This window comes from Rhinolophus sinicus, linkage group LG07, assembly GCF_036562045.2.
Source record: "Rhinolophus sinicus isolate RSC01 linkage group LG07, ASM3656204v1, whole genome shotgun sequence".
Taxonomy (NCBI): domain Eukaryota; kingdom Metazoa; phylum Chordata; class Mammalia; order Chiroptera; family Rhinolophidae; genus Rhinolophus; species Rhinolophus sinicus.
In genome coordinates, this window is record NC_133757.1 from 38,673,491 (window position 1) to 38,698,298 (window position 24,808).

At 40.1% G+C, this 24,808-nt stretch overlaps 1 protein-coding gene and 1 long non-coding RNA gene across 2 annotated transcripts; one reads left to right on the forward strand and one right to left on the reverse strand.

Moving 5' to 3' along the window:
* The first annotated feature begins 265 nt into the window (after positions 1 to 265).
* On the forward strand, positions 266 to 24,808 carry CISD1 (CDGSH iron sulfur domain 1). The gene is made up of 3 exons (XM_019731843.2): positions 266 to 510; positions 7,726 to 7,931; positions 24,120 to 24,808. Exons 1-3 carry the CDS (start codon positions 486 to 488, stop codon positions 24,207 to 24,209), a joined length of 321 nt encoding a protein of 106 aa, XP_019587402.1. The 5' UTR covers positions 266 to 485; the 3' UTR covers positions 24,210 to 24,808.
* LOC141572932 (uncharacterized) lies at positions 10,284 to 18,623 on the reverse strand. Its single transcript, XR_012498502.1, has 4 exons — positions 18,271 to 18,623; positions 14,028 to 14,144; positions 13,186 to 13,635; positions 10,284 to 11,782 (listed from the first exon to the last, which is right to left on the reverse strand). It is a non-coding gene; the product is annotated as an uncharacterized LOC141572932 (long non-coding RNA).

Here is a 24,808-nt window from a genome sequence, read left to right on the forward strand (position 1 = left end):
ATGAAAGCTGAACCTAGCCTTGCAGGTGCCGGACTGAACAAGATATTTTTTAAGATTTTAGATACCTGATTATGGCAAGTGTCCTAACAACACCTGTCCACCGCCTTAAGAGAACCACACACCTGGGAGAGACGTAAAATCAGGCCTGGATTCCCTATTCCCAAGGCCCCGCCCCTGAACGCCAGGACCCCGCCCCTCAAGATTGCGCAAACTCAGTTGCTACCTCTCTGGGTCTCTTCCTCCTCCCACCTCCTGCAGCTGTCAAAATCCGGACAGTAGACTTCCCTAAGTCCCAGGACGCCGCTCTGCGCATGCTCCGCATCAGGGCGGATAATACACACGTGCTTGCGGACTGCCGCGGCGCCTGCGCCGTAAAAGCCTGGAGTCGGTGCACTTAGGTCGTTTTTCGCACTTTGATTCCGTCTGTCCGCGCTAGCCCGTTTGTGTTCAGTGTCCTGTGCACACGCCCTGCAAGCGACGGCGCCATGAGTCTGACTTCCAACGTACGAGGTGAAGTGGGGCCGGGGAGCGGGTGAGACTCGGCCTGCGCAGCAGCTTCGTCAGCTCCTCTCTGGGCTGTTACCGCTGCTCTGCGCGCCTGTGGGTCTTGTAACCTTGAGATGCAGAAGGGCAAGCTCTTGGCCGGCCTGCGGGCTGTCTGGGCCGGACAGGGAAAGTGGTGTGGATTGGTGGTATCCCGGACATAATTGGCGTGGGGGCCATGCTGGCATCTACCCAGGTCTGGATCACGTTTCCCCCTACTAGCCAAACCCTAAAACCTAATGATCCCGCTGCTAGCTTTTCTTGTTCTCCCTTGAGACGCTTCTGTGTTCTTAAGTCACAGGGCTTGGAAAAGTGGAAAGGAAAAATAACAAAAAAACCTGTTCCACCTTCTTCCGTTTAAATCACCGTGGAGTGAGAAAGTGGATTTCCTGCGACCCTGAAGAGATGCATGACTAATCACATCTTAGTCTTGCACATTTTTTTTAAAAGGAAGAAACTCAATCCGAGATCTTCATTTTTTCCAGGTTTTTATTATGCGTCTGGCATCTGGCGCTGGGTGGCTGTAGTCCAGGAGAGAAGATTGAAAACCGAGCTCTTTGAGCTTTCAGTTTTTTCAGCCTTGCTTCCGGTGCTAGTACCATAGCTTTTGGAAACGTTACTTCACAGAAGATCCAATTAAAATTAAGAGACTTTCTAGAAGTCAGTTAATGTGGAGCTTCACATAATAACAATTGTTAGTGGTGATATAATTATTAATAAAATACTGTGCACCAGCTATGTAATACATGTGATCTCTGCCCAGTATAAAACACCACACCTTAAGGTTTGGTTACCTGTAACAGTAGTTAAGTAAAGGTAAAGAAATTGTCCAGAAATTAATTAAAAATAGCCCCATTGATTCATTTAGTAAATACTAAGCATCTAGAGTGCCATATTCTGTAGAAGGTCCCTACTAACTTGAGCCCTAATTTTGTAATAGATTCTATAAATTGGAGAATTCCACTTCTGTTGCCAAAAGTTACCTGACAGAGTGAGGGTGATAACCCAGGACATTTTAAAGTTACTAATGAGATATATAGGAGGTGATTATTTGCAAAAATGATTGCAAAGGATAGGATACCCTTCTTGAAGCTCCTTTAAATAGAGGCTCCTCGGTGCACTTAAAATAGGGAGTGATTTTTGTGTTTTTGTTTTCAGAAAAACCAAACCTATATTTTCTCAGGAATAAGACTGTTGTGTAAATAAAATATTCATGTGACTTGAGCCACTGGTAATTTTATAGGAAGGCAGTTTGCACTAGTGTGATATGGGTGGAAAACTTCCACAATGTGTCTTTAAACTGTGGAGTCTTGTGTAAATGGGCACGAAACTCTAGGTAGCATACTATTGAAATGTGAAATAGGTGAACCCTAGGACTTCTTAATGCTGCCTGCAGGCTAATCTTTCTTGCAATCAAGACAGATTTGTTTTGTTTTGTTTTTTCAATCTAACCATAGGGGAATCCAAAGGTGACTTTCCTATTAGTTTGCCATTTTCTGAGGGGTAAGAGATTGCTTGGTGAAGATTATCATTAACCTAAACTTGAAGAACTCAACTTTGGTATGAGAAGTAGCAACTTTTTATTTCATCTAAAAGCATAAAGTTTGTTGTGAGGACCAAAGCCTTTGTAAATCTTTTCTCCCAGCACCATCTTTCTCAAATATAGTGGTATGGCACGGTAGGGACAGAGAATGTCTTGGGAATTCATGTGATTTGTAATGTTTAGATCTCAAATTGTTCTACTCTCAATTTTTGAACCAAACCTATTAGTTTCTAGAGATTGAAAATCAGTTTGATTTGGGGGGAAGATGGCTATGTCTCTTCTTAGTTAAATAGTTAATAATTATAAAGGGCTTGGAATGATATTTGTCAACGGTGAGCACTATGTAAGTATATGTTCGATTAAAAAAATAAAAGGTGTATGTATGCATGCAGAATTCTTGTTTATATTCAGAAGAAAAATAATAGATGGGTTATTATATAAAATATATATTTTATATATTAAATAGATATAAAACATATATAAAATATAGCAAATAAAGTTAATGTGGATCAGGTCAGGACCTCAATCTGGAGAAGCAGTGAGGACGAGTGATTGGAATTGAAATCCAAAGATCCCGGTCAGTGACATGGCTCTTGATACCCATTTGGTCTATGATATATCTCTTTCTTCCTTATTGAGATATAATTGACATACGTATACCAAATTTATTTATTTGCTACCAAATATTTTACTATAATTCATTATAGTTTCGAACATTAAGTGTCTTTTACTACTATGGAGTTTGCAGTCTCTAATGACTCCTCATACCCAATAGAAGACCTTCAGGAAGTTTACTAAACATTTTGCTCCTTGACACCCCCAAAACTCATTGAATCTGCTCTCATCCTTAATCCCTTTCCTTCTGTTTGCAAAGAAGAGATTAATTGAGACCATTCTCCACAGCCTGCAGATGTCTTTTTCTCCTGCTTCCTCAGTCCTCTCCCTCACCGGGGTTTTCTTTTTAGATACCCAAAGTCACTCATAATTCACCCTCATATTTTTAAAAAAGCCAACTTAACCACATATTTAAAACAGCCTCTTAACGTGCTATCTCCTCAAATCACTTTTTTTTCATAGTTGGCTTTACCCTTAGGTTACAAAATAGGTTTTCATTTATACCTTGCACTTTATTGTCCGTTGCCAACTCTGAACACTGCAATAACCAAAACAAAATTTCATGAGTTCTTATTTTCTGACTTTTATATCCTTGTCTGTTTTATTGAAGCTAAGTTATAATTTTCCAATTCATTTAACCTCAACATATGAAACTACTGTTTGGGTTCAGTAAGTGCACTGAGTCATTTAAAGTAACTGTTTAAGGGTTTGGTTTTCTTGAGAAGGAATGTGCAGATTGAACAGAATAAAGGAGATAGCTCCAATGTGTTATAAACAAAAATAAATAATGGAGGGGAATTGGGGGATATAGATGAAACAAGATTGGTGGTGAGTTGGTACTTCTTGTTGCTGGGAAAATGGGAGTTCATTATAGTATTTTCTGTGTATGTCTGAAATGTTTCATAATAAAGTTTTATTTTTAATCTCAGACACTATTTAAATTCCACACTTTGAGGCCAAAGATAAGGCATTTGGTGTAAGAGCAACGTGATGGTAGGATGGACAGATGGATCTGCAAATTCAAGCTAGTAAATCCGTTACTTCTTTTTACTCAATTTTATATTGAACGTCACCTGTATGCCAGGCCTTGAGAAAAAGCATTAGCAGGCACAGCCTGCCAATCTGGGGGAGACCTAAGGGAGGGACAGATTTAAACACAGCTCCCCTCTACCTCTCCTGAGATGAAAGGAACATTCTGATTCTGTGGCAGTTGACACTGGGCAGGAAAGGACAGTTTGGGGCAGAAAAGGGGCTAAAGGAAAAGAAGCAGGGTAAGATTTCTGTGTAAAATAAAGCAAACTAATCCCCACACTAGAGAAAAGCAGAGGAATGGAATATAAACAAGGGTGTAGGATTTGGGAACAAGTTCAGTTTCGCTGTATCTGAATAATACTAAGGTTTAAAAACCAAAGATTATACAGTAGTAGGCCAAGGGAAGAGTAAGAAAGGGAAGGATTATTGAGGAATGTATTTTCTGTATTTTGTTCTTTATATTGGCTTATTCTTGGTATTTGTGTAGATATAAAGCATTGTTAAACAAGGTTGGATAAGGTGGGGTTTGCTCTAGCTGTAGGAATACTGTACCTCAAGAGATGGCTATAGAAAAGGGGAGTGAGCATAAACCAGAAAAGGCAGAAATAATGATCAGGATTTTTCTGGACCCCAGTTTAGAGTGTCTAAAAGGTATCAACTGAAATAGTTTTTAAAACTGGGTCTTGGTAAAGTCCCTTGTTGCCTCGGACATTGTGTATTCTTAATAGACATATACACTACCAAGGGCTAAATGTTATCTGGATTTTATTGTTTTTGTTTACTATCTCAGGCTTTCAATTCTTTTTTTTTTTTCTATTTGTTGACTTTTTAATCCATCATCATTCTTGTCTATCTTCATATAGTTTCCTTTTCTTTCTTTTCCCTAGAGTTGTCAGTACTATCCACAGCTTTTTGGCCAATCTGCTGTTAATGAAATGGTAACAGCAACATTTTTCTTAGTCTGGGAACTTTTACATTTGTAAAACTTTTACATTAGAGAATGAGATTAGAGAATTCAAAATTAGGAAGGTGTAAAAACAAGAAATGGAAATTCTTAAGATCTTCTCTAAGTCTGGGATTCTAAAAAACTCACTAGAGCAAATACAAAGCCATTTTCTAAGCCCACGTGTGTGTATGTGACCTTTATGTAGGGTCATAAGTGACCTTTGTTAGGCGGCAGAGTCACAGAGTGCATATTTTGATTCCCTGTGAGGAAGCCACTCTTGGGTGATATCTAGAGTCAGTTCCCATTTCTTTCATTTGCAGTTGCCTCTTTTCTTTGTCAGTTATTCTATCATTTCTTGCACTGTCAAAAAATCCAGGGGAGGTAAATGTTTACCAAAAAAAAGTCCACATATGGATTCCTATGAGAACAGAGAATAGAAGAATGTTTTAATGGCTAAGAGAGATTCTTTTGGCCTATTATGAGTTTCAGGTAGAAATTACAACTGGATTCTCTTTAGTCAAATTAATACTTGGCAATTGGAGTTTTTCTTTGTTTTCTTTGGATCGCAGGCTTTTTTGTAATATGTAGGCATATTAAAACAAATCTGTTAGAAATGGGCTCATAATTCATCTAAAAATTAAGGTGTAACTAAGATCAACAGTATTTAGGGAATTGTATTCTTTTAGTAGTTTGGGATATTCCCCCTTTTTAGTTTATTCTAAAGATAACATTCAGCAAACATATTTGAACATACACTATGCAAAGCAATATTTTAGCCCGTTTTTGTGATAGGTGCATTAACTATTCAGAGTGGTTTTCCATTAGCGATGAAGTAGATTGCTGTAGCTCCTAACAGAGAATGTTTTTTCAAGGGAGTTCCATGGTAAATAATGCATCAAGAAAGATCATGAATCAAGCTAGAAATCAGAGCAAAGTTTCAGCCCGGCTTGGAATTGCCACAGGGTAATAATCATGAAGCAGCACTAAAAGTCAAGATGAATCTACACAAAATGTGCAGTTCAAAAGCATCCTTAAAGAGGCCAAACGTTTGAAGCTGTCAAATGACTTGCTATCTTTTCTCAGTGGAGCAGTACCTGGGAAGGGCATAATGTTAATGTTTATTTTAGGGGATTCTAGCAAGAAGGAATGGAAATATTGTGGGAAGGAAAACAAACTAAATTACTTTGTAGAGAAAAATCCTGTGGTTGAAAATAGAATCCAAGGAACAAGCTAATTAGAAACATTTGATAAAAACTAAATTATTAAATAAGCTAGAAGGACAAGATAAAAGGAGCATGGTTGTTCCTTTCCCTTAGAGGTTTGTAAGAGTGAGCTCCAATTTTATGTGCTATTAGGTAGGTGATTAATCATATTAGTGCGATCAGAAATTTGACTCACTGGTGCAAATAAGCCTGACAGGTAATTATTCATTATATGTTTTTATTTGGCGTTGGAATGTGTTTTTTGTACTTATCTCTCTAGGGCTTTATTTGATAGTCTGGGAACTTATTTCAAACACTGTGAAGATCTGACTCAGGAAGTACTGGGAAGCAGTCCAGTGTGTTTATCCTGACCCCTGTTCACCTTCTTCCTGCAGTCCACTCCATGCTGGGAATAGACAACTCTCCTCTGAGGCTGAGGCTAACCAGACTATGCAGAACTATCTTCTCTCCAACATTCTCTGGAACTGGGGTAGTTGTTAAGTGCTTGAGTTTCTAAGGGCTCCTTGAAAAGAATAGATGGCTTGTTAATCAAGTAAATAATGAGTAGAAAAATGTCATTACATTTAAAATGAAGTTTGTAGGGAATTCAAATAATCATCCACTGATGGATAATGGAAATTTAGAATTTATTACATGAGAATATCACTATAATTATATTCATCATGTCTTCTATGAAATATGAAATTAGTACATTCTGATTTTCATTTTAATGAGAAAGCACTTTGAAATTAAAAAAAACTTTTGTGCGACTTTGAAGCCCAGAATCCTGATGGATATATTCCTTTGAATGTTTAATATTACAGGTGGTTTTGTTTTATTTGTCCTTTTTTTGTTTTTTCTTTGGATACAAATTCTGTTTCTGGTTATGCATTTTCAAACCACTGTAAATGAACTCTGATGAGTCATTTTGTTAACCTAATCACCTCCTGATTTTGGCAGGGTGGGGTCTTGTTTGTAATCTGAATTTTTTTTTGGGGGGGGGGAAGGGGAACAGGACTTTATTGGGGAACAGTGTGTATTTTTCCAGGATTTTCTCCAAGTTGTTGTCCTTTCCATCTTATTGTGGAGGGTGTCAGATTCAAGTTGTTGTCCTTTCAGTCTTATTTGTGGAGGGCACAGCTCAACTCCAGGTCCAGTTGCCATTGCTAGTTGCAGGGGGCACAGCCCACCATCCCTTGCGGGAGTCCAACCATCAACCTTGTGGTTGAGAGGACACAGTTCAACCAACTGAGCCATCCAGGAGCTCAGTGGCAGCTCAGCTCAAGGTGCCGTGTTCAATCATTAGTTGCAGGGGGCACTGCCCACCATCCCATGCGGGAAATCAAACTGGCAACCTTGTGGTTGAGAGCCCACTGGCCCATGTGGGAATCGAACCGGCAGCCTTCGGAGTTAGGAGCACAGAGCTCCAACTGCCTGAGCCACTGGGCTGGCCTGTAAGCTGAATTTTTTAATGTATCATTTTTTTAAAGAAATAGATACCTGCAGGCTCACCTTATTATAAATCTTTTTATGAACACTTTAAAAAATTACAAAGCCTTTTTTTCTTCTCCATCTATAAAATAATTCTTAAGTTTCCAGTCTTGTATCTCAATGTAGCTATCATTAGTCAATAGAAAATACACAATTGCCTAAGTAAGGGCTGGGGAAAATCTTAATTAAAGGACTATTGCACCAGTGTATTCTAATCATTCTGTTAACATTAAATGTCTTTGCCTGTTGGGATGCTTAATACTCTACACACTTGATCTCCTGAACAGTCATGTTAGATTATTAGCGTATATTTTGGTTTTGATCATTATTCCTGTTTTCCTTCCCTGCTGTAGTTGAATGGATTGCAGCAGTTACCGTTGCCGCTGGGACAGCCGCAATTGGTTATCTAGCTTACAAAAGATTTTATGCGAAAGATCACCGCAACAAATCTATGGTGAACCCTCACATCCAGAAAGACAACCCCAAGGTTGTACATGCTTTTGACATGGAGGATTTGGGAGATAAAGCTGTGTACTGCCGTTGCTGGAGGTCCAAAAAGGTGAGGAAAACAAGCCATTTATTGAAATACCATCTTTAAAGTAACATTGCTGCTTAACCTATTCTATTGAACTTGTTGTCACTAGATAGTTTTTAAGATATCCCTTTTTCTTTCTTTCTTTCTTTCTTTTTTTTTTTTTTTTTTAATGTATCCTGTTTTCTGTTTTCCATGTGCTCTTCGGGAAGGTATTTACAAAAATGTATAAGCACTGCAGTAAAATGAAATCATACTCTCATTGAGTTCATGAGACTGTAACCATATTCTTCACCAAACAAGAGAGAAAAATCCCTGTATTTGCTCTTAGGATTTCCTCCCCAAGTGGATCTTAGCCTCCACTAGCCCAGGAAAGGGAGTATGCAGCCTAAACACATAGAGAAACAGAAGAAGTAAATTCTTTTCTTGAGCTTTCAAGCTCCTGGATTTGGGACAAGTTTTAGAAACTTCAAGAGAAAGTTTTTTGGATAATTAGCCTTGAAAATTTCTTATCTGGCAAGCATATCGACTCTGTTTCCTATGTTTTAAGCTGCTGTTCCTATGGTTAAGTATCTAACATAGGATTTTTTCATTTTTAATTTTCTTTGATGAGAATTGTATTTCATCAGGTTCCATTTGGAAATGCCAACTGTGATACCTGCAGCTGTTTTTTAGTGATGACAGCTAGTGATCTAAAGATGGTGAAGTGCTCTCCTAAGGTCATCTCAAAAAGCTTCGTGCATTGAATGACTTCAGAATTTTGGTGTATTGTAAGAAATATGGTGAAAATACTGTATGTACTGCCACTAGTAGCATTTAAATAAAATGGATTTCGCTAAAGATGACACTATAAGACCTAAGAAAACAGACAATAAAAATGATGTATCTGTTTCTAAAAGCACCTTATGTCAGGGACCTCTTCCTGTGGCAGACAGTCCTCCCAAATTATATATCGAAAATAAGGAAGAAGTCACATAGTAGATACTGGAAAGCATATTGTACTAACGCGCTTCTCCCAGTGCATTGATGATGTATAACCCAGCAATATCATGCTTACATAACGTCATTGTATCTGAAAAATGCTTGAAGAACATATGGAATATGAGCCAAAAATTAATAGTGCCATTACAAGTTGTACCTTAAGAATACTGTTCATTTGGAATGTGGGATTGTTCATAAGTACTAGAGGGGTTGCTGGAAAGTAATTCTCATTAATATTCTATAGACTAAGCCTGGTTTGTTTTTAAAAATTATGCGTATAATAGGTTTCATTCTCTTGTTGCTCACCAAAATATAGAAAGTAATAGCTTTAGAAATGAGGAATTTCTAAGTCAGAGTTGTAATAGTTCTTTAGTCAGTGATTTTAAATGGTTCATTGAGTGTCTACTATATATACATGCATGAGAAAAGTTAAATAGTAAAACAGCAGGTATCATAGATGTCTATAGCAGATGCCGTACAAGTGCTTTAAATAAAAGAAAGCTTACACTGTGGGCTAGAATTTCCTGGGAAGACATAGTGATATACATGGGAGTTAAATTTTGCTGGAAAGATTGGTGGCGTTTGAAAGAACCAGCAAACACTGGGGACTCTTTCTTAAAATCTGTTGGAAAGGATTCATGTGAGCAGAGATGGGCTCAATGAAGACTCTAGTCTGGTTGTTGCATCCCCCTCCCCCCAGGAATAAATCCAAAATGAGGCGAGTCTTGAGTATACCAGTGTGAGGCATTTGTTCCTCCAGACATGGGGGAGCTCCTTGTCAGGGATCTCAGGCATAAAGTTCTGATGTTGACACCAGGGTGCTAGCTGTGGGAATGGAGAACAATAAACAGATACATGAAACAAGTTGAGGGAAGGATTAGTCAAATGCAAGGATCTATTTGTGTGGAAGACTGGGGGAGAAAAACTAAAGCTCACTGAAATAGCTAAACCTGTAGGATTACCATGAACAGAAATAAGGAATTCAGGGTGAAAAGCTGATTTCCTAGGACAGTGATAAGGAGTTCAATTTCAAAGTGAATTAAAGGTGACATTTAAATGGAAATGTACAGCAGACAATCTGAAATGTGGTGAGAGGACAGGGTTAGAGATAGAGATCAGCAAAAAGGATGAGTCAAGCACAGGAATGCAAACAGCAGATCCTTGGTACAGATAAAAATCAAGGGCTAAGTATGAACTCTTAGAGAATTTTCTGCATTTTGGAAAGAGGAATAAGAGCCCAAAAAGGAGATGAAATGGGTCTGAGTTAGAAGAAAATTAAGAGTATCATGGCTTCACAGTGGAAAGGGGGGAAGTTTCAAAGATTTGGTTGTAAACATCAGTTTGTGCAAAGTCATTTAGGTGAATAGACTATTATAGTAAGATTTAGGGATTAAACAATTGACCTTTTGGTGTTATTTCAACAGAGTAGTTAGAATAGGAGCTGTGTCCAAATAGGTTAAAGTGTGAATTACTAATAAAGCCTGGAATTCTGAGTTTATGGCAAAATTTTGGTAAATGTGACAGTAAATGGAAAGAAAAAGAAAGAAGGTAACAGCTTTAGTGAACTCTAAAGCTTAGCTTTGAGGTCAAGAAAAGGGTGTTTACTTTGAGTTTTCCCATAGGGTAAAGGTCAGTAAAGTAAATACGTACTTTCATGGTCTAAGATCTCAAGTATTTCAGAAAGAATCACAAATGGACAGAAGCTAGTAATTTAAATGTTTATTAGATTTTATAGTTCAACAAAACATTCCAGGATTCTTGCATCATACAATTTAGAGTTTCCAGATGGTTGAACTAGGGATTGCCATTTCCCATAAGGAAAGGAAGGTCCAACCATTCATTTTATTTTCAATTTTCTCAATGTCTTTTTATTGGTTTATCTTTGCTGCCATTAGTGATCCTCTTTGCATATAGGATTTGTCAGTTCTGAATTTTCACTGAATCTTGGGTACTTCTTATTCCCTCATGAATCAAGTTAAGAGTTTACTATGAATATTCAAGTTAATGGATGTTCTGATTCTTCAGGCATGTTGGAAGCTCCCCACATTCTGGGGTTCCTAAGGTTATCACATAGGTGCCAGGTGACACACTTACGTATCAGTGCACAGAAGACTCGTAATTAATACCTTTGATTAGATACCCGTATTGAGTTTACATTCAGTAATTTTTTTCCTTACACAAACCAGTTGTGTTTATAATAAAACTTAAATGCCTCTTTTACCTATTTCAAAAAAAAAAAGCTATATGCAACATAAACTTTAGTTTCATCCTAATTCATTCTTAAGGTACTGATATAGGTATTCTGGTGTATTTCCTGGTTCGTGATATCACAATCGCCGAGGAATGGAAACACGGATATGATGCAAATATAAGCAGCACACAGTTTTATTGTAAAACGCAAGAGAAAAGCTCTCCAGAGAGAGGGGGGATACGAAAATGGAATGCCCCATACGCTAAGCTGCACCGGGAACTATGTGTCCTTGAGTCTGCAATCTTTAAGTTGTTTAGCAGAAGCTGATTGGCCCCCCGTACCTGGACTAGTGCCTTGGCTGACTCTGCAGTTTGATGTGGGAGCCCCTCCTGCCCAGTTCCCTTCTCCACATTTTTCTGTCAGTTACTTTGAAACTGTTTTCTTTGGCCTTGATGTCCTCCACTGCGGTCCCGTCCCTGACTGCCTATGACTTTCTTATCTCAATGCCCTCTGATGACATAACCCTATCTGCTGTTAGGGGGAGGGACAAAGACCACTTCGGCTGCTTCCTGCTGAGAAGGGGCGAAGTATGGGCCAGCAGTGGGCTAGTCAGTCAGAGGGCGGTCTGGTGGTCCGCGGTAGATGGGTGGGTGTTGGAGGTCTATGTGCACCTTCATGTTGAGTACCATTTGTAGCTTTACGGTTTCTAGGTGAGAAGAGATAAGCCAAATGAGCAGATTGAGGATGCAGGGTCCAAATGAGAGCAGAAAGAGGAGGACTAGTAGAGGGGCCAGGAGGGGCCATAGCCATCATAAGAGTTGAGCTCTCATGGATGCTCACCAGTCTGAGAATTTTCAATGGAAGTTATGAGTTCATTTGCAATGTCTGAATGGGTGACCATGGACCCAGTATGATGTATGTAGAAACAGCATTCCTCTTTTAGGTACACACATATTCCCCCCGCATAGGAAGTTAATAAGTCTAGGTCCCATCTTTTCTGAAGAGCGACCCCTGCTAGTGAATCTACCTGTTGGGTGAGCTTCTGTATTCCAGTAGTGATTTCTTTTAGAGCTTTTGCTAGTGGGACTGATAGATGGATGGAGCTTCCTCCTAAGGAGGTAACGGATACTCCTAAAATCCTGGTTAGAAGCGGGATTACTAGAACCAGTATTACTGCGACCATCTGTACTCTGGGCTACAGTTATTTCAAAACATGTGGCATATAGCTGGTGCCAGGAGCATAGTCTGCCATGGGAGCTAGGAAAGCAAGGCTACAGCAACCCATCCAACCAGGGGGTAGGGTGATGTAGGCTCTGGTGCCCCAGAAGAAAAAGAGACCTTCCTCAGGTATTAAATTAAGATTAAACCCACATGTATAAAGGGTTTGGGGTTTGGCGGACCAGAGGACGTTCCACTCAGTTTTTGCCAGATTAAAGTTAAATCTGTGTTGAGTCTATCAGAGACTGTGGATGCTGAAGCACTTGAGGGGTAAGCTTTTAGGGAGAACCAGTGAGTGGAGAGGAGCAGTCCTGAGGCCAAGGTGAGCTGAGATGTGTTGCAGACTACATGAGACCATCCTGCGGAACAAGATAGGTTTGTGGTGCCTGTAAAGAATGCCCTTCTTGGGGGTTAGGGGGGTAGTGGGGTCCTAAAGAACGTGATATTTGGTGGGATTTTTATATGCCTGCAGGGTGTTATATTTTGAGGAATTCCAATGTTCTTCCCCAGAACCGGTGGTGACCTTAAAAGTGAATTTACATTGGGGAGGAGAGAAGTTCCCCAAGGAATAATTCTGGGCATACAGCTTGGGTAGCATTTTCAAAGCAAGGTGGAAAGGTGGTAGAAGTATTAAGGCTTAGCCTGTCTAGCCAGGCGAGAATCTGGGCTACACTGGACCAGGGACTCTGTTGTCGCTTGCTCTCCATGCCCTCCCTCTAGGTGATCAGAAACAGTCCCTCAATGGCCTTGTTGGGGAAAGGACTATTGTAAAAAATGGAGGGGGGTGACAGTATACTTAGCTCATAGCCAGGTGAAAATAGGGGCAAGAATGACGGTCCCCAGGGATTCCCTTCCACAGATCCAGCAATCGGTTAGATTAAAGGTGGTTACCATCAGCTGGACCCATTCTAAGATTCATTCTGCCTGAGGGCGTAGGTGGCAGCCAGAAGGAGAACACGGGAGATGAGTCCCACGGTCATCCCGGACGGACAGGAAGGTTTCGTAGGGCCAATAGAGTGAGTCCTAAGAATACAATACAAATTAGTCCTAAACTCAAGCCTGCTCATGAGAGACCGTGGCAGGGAAGGGGTGTTAGGTCTAGGGCACCACGGATGAGGGTGACAGTGAGAAAGGAAAAAGGCAAGTATTAGAAGAATGTAACCCCCCACTATTGTCTCTCTGGGGGTTAAGTCCCACCATCCGGGCACTTATCTGAACAGCGCAGGATTAATTTCAGATCTCCCTGGGGATGGCTGGAGTATTCAGGGCTGGGATCTTCGGGTGTCCAGGGCTTGACCCAAGAGCGGTGGATCCAGGAATCGAATTCTGGCACCTTAATTGCTGTGGGAGTAGAGAGGATTACCGTGTAGGGCCCTTTCCAGACCAGGTCTAGACTTGGAGACAAAGAGGGAGGGTTTTAATAAGAACTTCATTCCCTGGAGAAAGCAGAGGGCTGCCTTTTTCTCTGGGTTGTGATCCCGATATCTGTTGGATGGCCTGTTGGAATTGGGCTAGAGAGGTAACATGCTGGGTCAATTCTGTGGTTTCACGGTCTACTAATAGGTCATTTGTTAGGAAGGGCCTGCCATAGAGCATCTTAAAAGGGCTTAGACCCTGTTTGTTAGGGGTGTTTTGAATACCAAAGAGACCTGTAGAGAGCAAGGTGGTCCAGCTTTGGCTTCTTGAGATAGCTTTCAAAGATGTCTTTTAATAATATCATTGGTCTTTCTTACCTGGTCAGAGGACTGGGTCGCCACGCACAGTGGAGATGGTAGTTTATTCCCAAGGCTTTAGAGACTCCTTCAGTGACTGAGGATTTGAAAGAGGGTCTATTGTTGCTTTGGAAGGACCTGGGGAGATCAAACCTGGGTACGTTGTCTGTGATTAGAGCTTTAACTACCTCTATAACTTTTTCAGTCCTGCAGGGTAAGGCCTCAACCCAATGTGTGAAGGTGTCTACCCATACTAGGAGATATTTGTATCCTTTTGCTTTGGGCATGTGGGTAAAATCTAATTGCCAGTCCTCCCTGGATATTTACCCTCCCATAGGTGTCTGAGGATGCGTTAAGGGGTTGTTTCTATGGCAGACCTCACAGGAGGTAAGGATGTTTTCTATAGTTTTGCAAATGTCTTTGCCTGTGAATATCCGTTGAGCCATCTGTAGGGTTTATGTCCCCCCCAAAATGGAAGCCTGGTGTAGGGTTTTGAGGACCTTCCACTGATTCGCTTCTGGGAGGTGCAGTCGGCCATCTTCACTTTGTAGCCATCTTATAGGCATATAAGTGTAGCCCATCTCCTTTGTCCACTGTTGTTCTTCCTGTGTGTACGGGGGCCTGCTATGTGTTGCCAACCCATCCCAGACTAGGGGAGCTATTGTGGGAGCTAGTTTAGCGGCGTTGTTGGCTGCCTGATCTGCTAGATGGTTACCTTCAGAAACCTCGTTTCCCTTTTGGTGTCTCTTGCAATGTATGACTGCTATTTTTGGAGGGAGAGGTGTACTGATTGGAGTAACTGATTGATCTCCTGATGATATTTGATGGGAGACCCAGTGACTGTTAAGAAATTTCTTTCTTTCCATATGGTTTTATGCGGATGTAAAACTAAGAAGGCATATTTTGAGTCAGTAAATATATTAGCCCTTTTGTCTTTGCTCAGTTCCAAGGCTTGGATGAGGGCAGTAAGTTCAGCTAGCTGAGTGCTAGTCCCAGGGGGCAGGGCCTTTCCTTCTACGGTCGCATGCAAAGTGACTACGGCATAGTCAGCTTGGCGGTCCCGTTTTCTATAAAAGAGCTCCCATCAGTGAAGAGCATCCACTCTGGGTTGTCTAGGGGCATATCTTGTAAGTCCCACCTGGCCGCATAGGTCTGTGCTAACACCTGTTGAGAGTCATGTGTCAGTCCCGTGTCATCCTCAGGGAGGAAGGTGGCAGGGTTTAAGGTAGAGCATGTCCTGATCTGTGTTCTCAGGCCTTCTAGCAGCAGGGCCTGGTATTTTAGGAGATGAACATCTGTGAGCCAGTGGCTATTTTCAGTGTTTAGTAATCCCTGAATGTGGTGTGGGGTGTGTACTGTGAGGTCTTGCCCCAGGGTGAGTTTCAGGGCCTCTGGTATTGGAGGGCAGTTGCTGCAAACATCCGGAGGCAGGCAGGCCGGCCACCCACGAGCTACTAAGTCCAGCTCCTTGCTTAAATACCCTATCGGTTGTTGGGCCGGCCCTTTTTGTTGGGTCAAGACCACCAGTGCCATTCCTTTCCTCTCTGTGATATGTGAGTCGTAGGGCCACCTGGTCGGAAGGCTCAAAGCTGGGGCAGTTAGTAAAGCCTGTTGCAAGAGGTTAAAGGCCTGCTTTCCCTCAGGATTCCCGAGCACCAGGTGCGACTTGGCTTCTTGTGTGTCTTTCATTATTTGGTACAGAGGTCTGGCTATCTCTCCATAGCTAGGAATCCATAGACGGCAATATCCTAATGCCCGGAAAACCCGTAGGTTGCCTGAGAGTCCTGGGGAGGGGAATACGTGAAAATGGGTTGGACCCTTTCTGGCTCTAGGGCTCTCTGTCCCTCCCAAAGTGTTAAGCCGAAATATTTGACTGTGGTCTGGCACATCTGGACTTTGGCTTTAGAAATTTTGTAACGCCTTATAGCCAGGAAATTTAGGAGGGCAGTTGTTCCTTGACTTATAAGGTTCTCAGAGGGAGCGCACAACAAGAGACCATCTATTCTACATATTGTAACAGGGTGCACTGGTCAGAGGACAATTCGGACAGGTCCTTCGAGAGGGTCTGTTCAAATAAATGTGGGTTGTCTCTAAACCCCTGGGGAAAGACCATCCCAGTGAGCTGCGAGGTCTGGTTTTTGGGGTCCTCAAAGGCAAAAAGGTATTGTGAATCAGGGTCTAAGGATATGTAGAAGAAGGCATCTTTCAAGTCTAAGGCAGTAAACCATTTGGTTTCTTTAGGTATTTGGGCTAAAAGTGTGTAAGGGTTTGGAACTATAGGGTATATGGCCCGGAGGTCCTGCATCAATCGTCAGTCTCCACTGGGTTTTCGGATCCCCAGTATGGGGGTGTTGTAAAGTCTGTTACACGTCCTGAGTAGCCCTGTTTTCTTAAGGTTGTTGATAATTGGGATTAATCCTTGTTGTGTCTCGGGTTTTAAAGCATACTGCCTTCGACAAGGGAATATATAGGGATCCTTGAGATGGATACGGATTGGCGTAGCAGTTAGGGCGTGGCCAACTATTCCAGGCGCATCCCAAACTTCAGGGTCAATGTCTGCTTCTATTCCTGGGAGACAGCTGGGGATTTGTCCAGGGGTCTGGAGGACTGTGGTCCCTAGTTTTGTCATGAGATCTCTTCCCAGCAGTGGAGTAGGACTTTCCAGCATGCCCAAGAAGGAATGAGAAAACACCCTACAAACACCGTAGGGGTTGTGAGAAATATTTGGTGACTGGCTTTCCTGTTACCCCACAGATGGTAACACGGCAATTTGAAAGAGAGGGTTAGAGAGGAGGATATAGAGAGTAGCTCCTGTATCTTCAGGGAGGAAGTTAACAGGCTTGCCCTCTATTTCTAGGAGTACCCTAGGTATCTAGGGCTCAGGGGTCCCTATGGGGAACTGGAACATGGGAGCCATTATTAAGAGCCCGGGACCCCCTCAGTCTCGTGTGGGGCCTGGCTGGACGCGGCTGGCCCCCAGGGTTGAGGCCTCCGAGGACATTCCGATTTCTAGTGGTCTCCTCCACAGAGGAGGCATGGTCGGGGTGGTCTCCTTGTTGCCCCCAGTCTCTGGGGACAGTCTGTGAGAGGTCGCAGGTTGCCAGGATTAGTCATGCTCACCTGGGCTGCCTGACCCAGACCCCACACGAATGCTTGCTTACCCCTATGATAGGAGACCTATAAAATGCATGGCTGACGATGGGCTGTCTTAGGGTGGATGGATGGAGGCCCCGGCTCTGGGCATCCTAGAAATTGATGGCCAGGCGATGTAAAAGCCACTCCATTTGAAGAGAACAGAGATGAGGGTATAAATGGCTCAGACCTGGAGGGAGGGGACGTCTCTAAGGGAAAGGAGCTCTAAGGAATCCCAGTCCTGATAGGAGCTAAGAAAAATGTTGTGAAAGCCCCAAAAGGCCTCAAAGAAAGAGGATTCCTTAACATAGAGGGAATCGAGTATATGGGAGGTAACTTTGGTGACTCTGCCAGAGGGGTGGCAAAAACAGGTAAGAGAAAGGTGGCGAGATATTCGGGCCCCCATGGAGGGAGGCCCAAGTGAATATCGGCTGCCAGGCAAGAGCTACTGAAGCAGCAAGAGTGGGCCAGGGAGCAGAAACAACAGAGATGCTGGGTGGGAACCTCAGGGCAACACCAGGCTGAGGGCCCAGAGGAGATCCCAGTGGGACTCGAGGAGGAATTCCACGAGGTGTTTGAAGAAAAAACGTCCCGGTGACTAAGAAAGTGTGGTAGAGGCAAAGGTCCATTTTCTTAACTTAGATGTCACGGGGAATAATGTGTCAGATGGGTGAGGAGGTCTAACGGGAAAGGGCCAACGTCTTACAAAACGTCAATAATAGGAGAGGCTGCAAAGAGAGCGACAGTATGGGAGGGGGCGGTCCCAGGCACCCATTCGGGCGGTCGGACTGGCGTGGGACCGCGGAGACCTTTAGGATCCACCGTAGTGGCGCTAGGGCCAGGGTCATGCAGTTGTCATCCTAGGTCCGTTCGCCGGTCGCACGCCGAGGACATTCCCCTCGGTGCAGAGAAAGAGAAGCCTAGCGGCAGGCGGCCAGCATTCCCGATGCAAACGGGGGATCAGCTGCCTTGGATCGCGGAAGGCCTGTTCTCCGAGTCTTAGCGATTGGCAGCCGTGCTACTATTGCCTTTAAATCGCCGACGGAGGCCCAATTTTTGTGTGATAGGAGAAAAGGACAAAAATGATGACGGCCCGTACGTGGGCAAGTAGAAAGGCAAGGATAATACTTACCTCTGCTTATCTCCTGGGTAAGCCCCCCAGTGATATAGGTAACCTGGGGTGTTTCCTGGATCGTGATCTCGCAGTCGCCGAGCAATGGAAACGCGGATCTGAGGCAAATTTAAGCAGCACACAATTTTGTTGTAAAACGCAAGAGAAAAGCTCTCCAGAGAGAGGGGGGATCCGAAAATGGAATGCCCCATAGGCTAAGCAGCACCGGGGACTATGTGTCCTTGAGTCTGCAATCTTTAAGTTGTTTACCAGAAGCTCATCGGCTGCCCGGTACCTGGGCTGGTGCCTTGGCTGACTCTGCAGTTTGATGTGGTAGCCCCTCCCGCCCAGTTCCCTTCTCCACATTTTCCTGTCAGCTACTTTGAAACTGTTTCTTTGGCCTTGATGTCCTCCACCGCGGTCCCGTCCCTGACTCCCTCTGACTTTCTCATCTCAGTACAGTCACTAGTTTGTTGTGTGCATTTAAAGAGCAATTTTCTCAGACCTAATGAACCAGATCTCTTAGTAAGGTGCAGAAATTACATTTTTAACACATCTCATTCCTTCTGCCTTCCTCCCAGCATTGGTAAGTCCTCTGCTGTTTCAGAAACTTGCCTGTTTCATAATACCAAAGGTGCCAAACAATTGTACACAAGTGGACACTTTGGTCCACGTTGCTCAAGCAGTAGTTCGCGGTAATCAGAAGTGTCTGGACACTGATGGTAACCACTTTGAGCACCTCTTGTAATTGCAGAAGTCAAATGGACTTGTCTTCATCTTTTGTTATCAGTAGATATTATTACAATTTTAATACAGTTTTCCTTTCTTAAAATATGTATACATTTTTTGGCATCCTCTGTATTTCAAAGTATCCACATGTGAAGTGAGAAGGAAAAGAGCCAATAGAGAGGAAATGATTAAAGTGACTACAGGGAAAGGTACTATTTGAGACGGGTATCTTGAAAGAGGGTGGAAGGAAATGAGGCTAAGAGCACAGATGTGAAACAGCCATAAAAGGAAGAAAGAGAGTCTTACTTTGGAAACAAAAAGATGAGGGAACATTGCTGCTTTAAGAGGGAAGAGTATGCAACATAGTCTTCCTAGATTCCCACCCCACCCGACTCCCACTTAAGTGAGGTGTTACATCATTTGCTGAGTTGTGTGGTAGCTATCTAGGAGGCAGGAGAGAATTTGAACAAGGACTCCAGAAGAATGCAGACTAAGAAATAAACAAGAAATAGAGGAAAGGCATGCCAGCTAACATCAGGAGCTCAGCTAAAATTGCAATGAAATGCAACTGGACATACTATATAGAATTATTTTCTTTCATTTACAACTTCAGAAATGGAGTCCGTTTTTTTTGTTAATGGTGTGTGTGTGTGTGTGTGTGTGTGTGTGTGTGTGTGTTATAGAAAGTCTCCATCCTATTAATGGTTTGGGAGTGGGTTGCACCAAGTCCATTTTTTCAGAGAAACAATACTCTGCATGTTGATCAATCCATCCACATAAGGACAGTTGTAAAATCTTAATTTCTGCTTGTATGTTTTCCTATTGTATCTGCTATCTTCTTACATGTTGCTAAAGTTAAGTACGTAAGAATGGTATAAAATGCCATATCCCCTCAGGAAGTCTCAGAGATCTCATGGCTTTTTTCTTTCTCAACCAAAGCAATCATGTGTCTCAGAGCTGTTTATGGTAATGAGCCAGAATGGCCCCAAGCAACTTCCTTGGGAAATACAATCCAAACTCTCATTAAAAATACAAAGTTTGGAGAAGAAAGATAAAAAATGTTTTTCAGTTGTTGTAGATAGAAGATATTAAGTCAATAAGGAGCTTGTATTTATTTCTCCCTTGAATACAGAAACATCATAACTTGAGATATGGGGCCATTAAAAAGAAACAGACCTTGTGTTTTTTATGAAGACCCTGACAATGTTGCTAGTTTTCCAAGTGGAACAAGGATCCTGGTGATTTTTTTCCCTCCTAAACATTTATTCCGATCTTTTCTCCATAATCCTTTCTTCCCTAGTTTTAAAAATATTTGAGATTCATAGTTTTTTAATTGGGTTAACAAACGTAATAGGATATTTTTTATACATACAGTAAATTCAGCCAATTCAATTCACAAACTTTTCTCCAGGATGTGTTAATAAACAAAGATTGGCATCTTAGAACAAATTTTATACTCAACTCTAAGCTAAACTTTTTTTCATCAATTATTTCATTGTTTTAGTTTTTTTTCTTTTTTTTAAACTCAATTACTTTTTTTTTTTTTTTTTTAATTTTATTTGGGAAGGGTAACAGGACTTTATTGGGGAACAGTGTGTACTTCCAGGCCTTTTTTCCAAGTCAAGTTGTTGTCCTTTCAGTCTTAGTTGTGGAGGGCGCAGCTCAGCTCCAGGTCCAGTTGCTGTTGCTAGTTGCAGGGGGTGCAGCCCACCATCCCTTGCGGGGACTCAAGGAGTTGAACTGGCAACCTTGTGATTGAGAGCCCACTGGTCCATGTGGGAATCGAACCGGCAGCCTTCGGAGTTAGGAGCACGTAGCTCCAACCGCCTGAGCCACCTGCCCCTTGTTTTAGTTTTTAGTTTTAAGTATCAGTACTACATGACCTGAATTAAATATGCCCCTTGTTTTCTAATTTCAGCTCGTGGCTTGACAAATTTAACAAATTTCAATTTTTTTAAGTGAAAGAGGGTTAATAACATTTTTATGTTTTCATTACATTATTTAATACAAAAACTATACTAACTACAAAGGGTGCCAAAAAAATGTATACACATTTTATGAAAGGCAAAAACTGTATTAAAGTTGTAATAATGTATACCGATAACAAAAGATGAATACAAGTTACATTTGACCTCTGCAATTACAAGAGGTGCTCAAAGGGGTTACCATCAGCGTAATTTTAATTTTTTTCCTTTCTTAAACTGTGTATACATTTTTTGGCATCCTCTGTAGATTATGTTAGAAAGCATGTATCTTTCACTTATTTTCTTTCTCCTGCATATAAAGATTAAAAATAAATAAGACACTTTCTGAAAAACGTTATGTAATTTACTATTTGAATTTTAGTGCCAAGTAATTACCATTCATTCATTTATACTGTGTTAAGAATCATGAAGTAATTTCAATAAATATATTTCATTGACATGTACAAAGTATTTCTAAGAAATTTTTAATCTTATCTTGAAATAACTCATTCTGGCTTTTAGTCGAAAATAAAATATTTAGTCGTTTCATAACTTAAAGTGAGAAATTCCTAATTCATAAATATAATGAGAATACTTAATCTTCACATGAAGTTTGGGGTATGATTCCGATTTAAGTCAATAATTCCTATGGTTAAGTGATAATAGAAAGTACTTTTAAAAGATATCTGTGTCTCTGAACAAATGATTTTTAATATCTAGTTTACATTTTAAAGGCATAAAAGTTTATATACTTTGAAAGCATGAAAGTCTGTTAGCAAATAGCCAGGATCTACTGCTCACCACTTTTTAAAGAAATGTTTGTTTTTTACTTGTTTACTTTTAAAAACATGATGAAACATGTAAATTTCAATTTTTAGGCAGAACCAGATTTTAAAAAGTATATGCTCATTTTTGATGTATGGCTTTCTTAATCTTTTATGATTTTCTTTATTTCTGTATAGATTTCTCTCTGTTATTCATTCTATATATAGAGGAAAAGAAGAAAGTGGTAGCTTTCTAGTATTTTTAACATGAGATTTAAAAAGAAATAAAAGTTAAACATGCTACATCAGTAAGTTATATTTGAGGTTTTGTAATTTACAGAGATTTCATTTTCCAGAAATATTGTTTATAACCTGTGTGCATAAAACTTTACAGTGACATGTTTTGTGTGAGCTATTTATAAAAATGGAGCCTTTTACAATGTAAACTTTTATTCTCACTGTAAAATCATCTGTTTGTTTATTAAACATATGTCACTTTGAAATGCTGTACTTTGCTGTAGGATATGTTTTAGTTTAATTATTTTTTGCCAAAAAAAAAAAAAATCCCTGAAAGCTTCGGTTCATATTTTTGCTGCAAGGATTTATTTTTAATATGAATAAACTGAACATCACATCTTACTGACCTAAAAAAGAAGAAATACGTAAGTTTTATATACATTGCATTTGTACTGCCATCTATCCCAAGATAGAATTTATACTCAGAAATATAAGATAAGCTGATACCTTCAGTTTTTCTGTAATTTTTAACTAATTTACTGCCTCTTAGAATATATACAGATAGTAAAATTAAAATTGAATTTCTCAAACATTAACCTAATATTATTTTATTTAGTCTTATATACTATTATCGACTAGTTCCAAGTATCTGAATTATATACTTCACTGTAAAGTAATAAAGCGATTTTACTGTTAAGGCCAAGACTCTTGTTACTTTACTCTTCTAAATAGGCTCCTCAAATGCAACATTGTCCCTTATACTAAACATGAAACTAAATTCTAGAGTGTGGGTACATTCCAGATATAAAAAATATAACAAAGATGCTAGCTATCATCGTTTGACATGAAATAGAAATAAAAGCTGTAAATATAGAAGGAAACAAAATAATGTACTGATAATTGGAACTTCGAAGTGTAAAATCCTGAGGAGACACCTAAAACATTATTGAATTCTTATTTTTATCATTTAACAGTAGGAAGGATATACTTGCAAAAACCAATGATGTAGATGGAGGGAGGGGGTTGGGTATGAAAATATACCTAATTATAACAACCGTATAACATACAACACAGAAATAATCCTGTCAGAATATTTTTGAGACCTGAGGTTGAAAACTATAAGAGAAATAAAATGGGACTTGGCAAAAAAATTCTCATGTTTATCTGAAAGAATAAATAGGTAAAGTTTAATAAAGTTAGATAAAGAATAAATAGTAAAGATTTAATAAAGAAGAAGAATATGGAGGAAAACTAGCCCAATTTTAGGCATATTTTAAACAGTTATTATCTCGGTGGCGTAGGCTGATGAATATGATAACATACTTGTAGAACTTACAAAGAGGTATTTTTATATGTAGAATTTATTTTGATAAAATTATGAAGAAAGGTGTAACAATTTAAAAAGCAACAGCCTTTGATAATATTGAAGTAACAAGATCTAGAATAGCATTTTGCAAAGTGTGCTCTATAGAACACCGTGATAATGGATATTAATGTTAAAGGTGTCCATAGTCCAGTCAGCTTGGAAGGTTTAAGGTTAAAATAATGTTTTTTATAGTAGGACCTTTTTAAAATAATAATGTATGTTGTGACTCAAAACAGCTATGTATGTTTTTTAAACACAGAATGAAACCATATCAGAATATATTGCTGCACTTCTTTGGAGAACACTCTGGGAATCACTGCTAAAATTTTAGTTTTGTCCCTTTACCCCCACTGGACACCACAATGTCAATTATATCTAAAATGTGAAATCATGAAGAGGAATGGAAATCTACCACATTTCTAGGAATAGGTCTCCATGAAAGATGTTAAGAAGGGAAATGTTGGCCTATTTGTATGAAAGTGGAAAAATTAAGGGTATGAAAAAATAAGCAAAATAAAAAGGTTTGGGGGAAAAATTGCTACAAAGATGATCAACAGCGGGATAATGTACAAATTTATTTTAAACATATTAGCTTACAAATAAATAGACAGTGGACTGTTTCAATAGAAAGGAAATGTAACTAGTGCATAAACACGGTAAAGGTTTTCAACATCCATAATCAAATGTGACAAATGGAAATGCAATTTTATATTAAGAATTACATATGTGAATTGAACTTCACCTGCACTCTGCTAAACGTAATACTGATTTTGCGATTGGACATTTCACATTCTCTTTTTCTCTTCCTAGTTCCCGTTCTGTGATGGAGCTCACACAAAACACAACGAAGAAACTGGAGACAACGTGGGACCTCTGATCATTAAGAGAAAAGAAACTTAAATGGACAGTTTTAATGCTGCAAACCAACTTGTCATGATGTTACCTGGTTGTTTAATTAGAATGACTACCACTTCTATCTAATTCACCTTCTCTGGGTTCTAGATGTGATATATTGCAAACTGCAGTTTTCGTATTTATGGCATTTGCCAAAGTTGAACCATTTGTTTAAACAAAAAAAAAAAGGAAAACATGAAACCAACTTCATGGCCTGTGGGTTATTTTGGTCTTGTAAGGATCCATTTCTTTACATTCAATATAATTACTTTATGAATATAGTTGTATGTTGAAGTTAACGTATTAAATTATTCTTAAAATCACGTATATGCAGATTGTACTTGTAACTTTCAAGAAAAATTATCAACTTTTATTGCTTAGTTGACCTAGAAAGAGAAATGGGTGTGATTAAGCTACATTAATCTCTTAATACAATCTAGGAAAATCTTATGACCTTGATTTTCTTCTTGACAGTGGTAATGACAATGAGAAAATATGGCTTCTGTGTTTTCTCAGTTTTCAATCTATGAATTTTGAATGTTATTCTGCCTATTTTTAAGTGGGCCAGGGCAATAATAAAGGGGCGGTAACGTCTTTGCATTCTA

Bases quoted from the DNA above. Each gene is read 5' to 3' on its own strand.
- CISD1 (XM_019731843.2), top strand. From the start codon at position 486: ATGAGTCTGACTTCCAACGTACGAG. The intron at 511-7,725 runs GTGAAGTGGGGC...TCCCTGCTGTAG, and splicing joins TCTGACTTCCAACGTACGAG to TTGAATGGATTGCAGCAGTT. The intron at 7,932-24,119 runs GTGAGGAAAACA...TTCTCTTCCTAG, and splicing joins GTTGCTGGAGGTCCAAAAAG to TTCCCGTTCTGTGATGGAGC.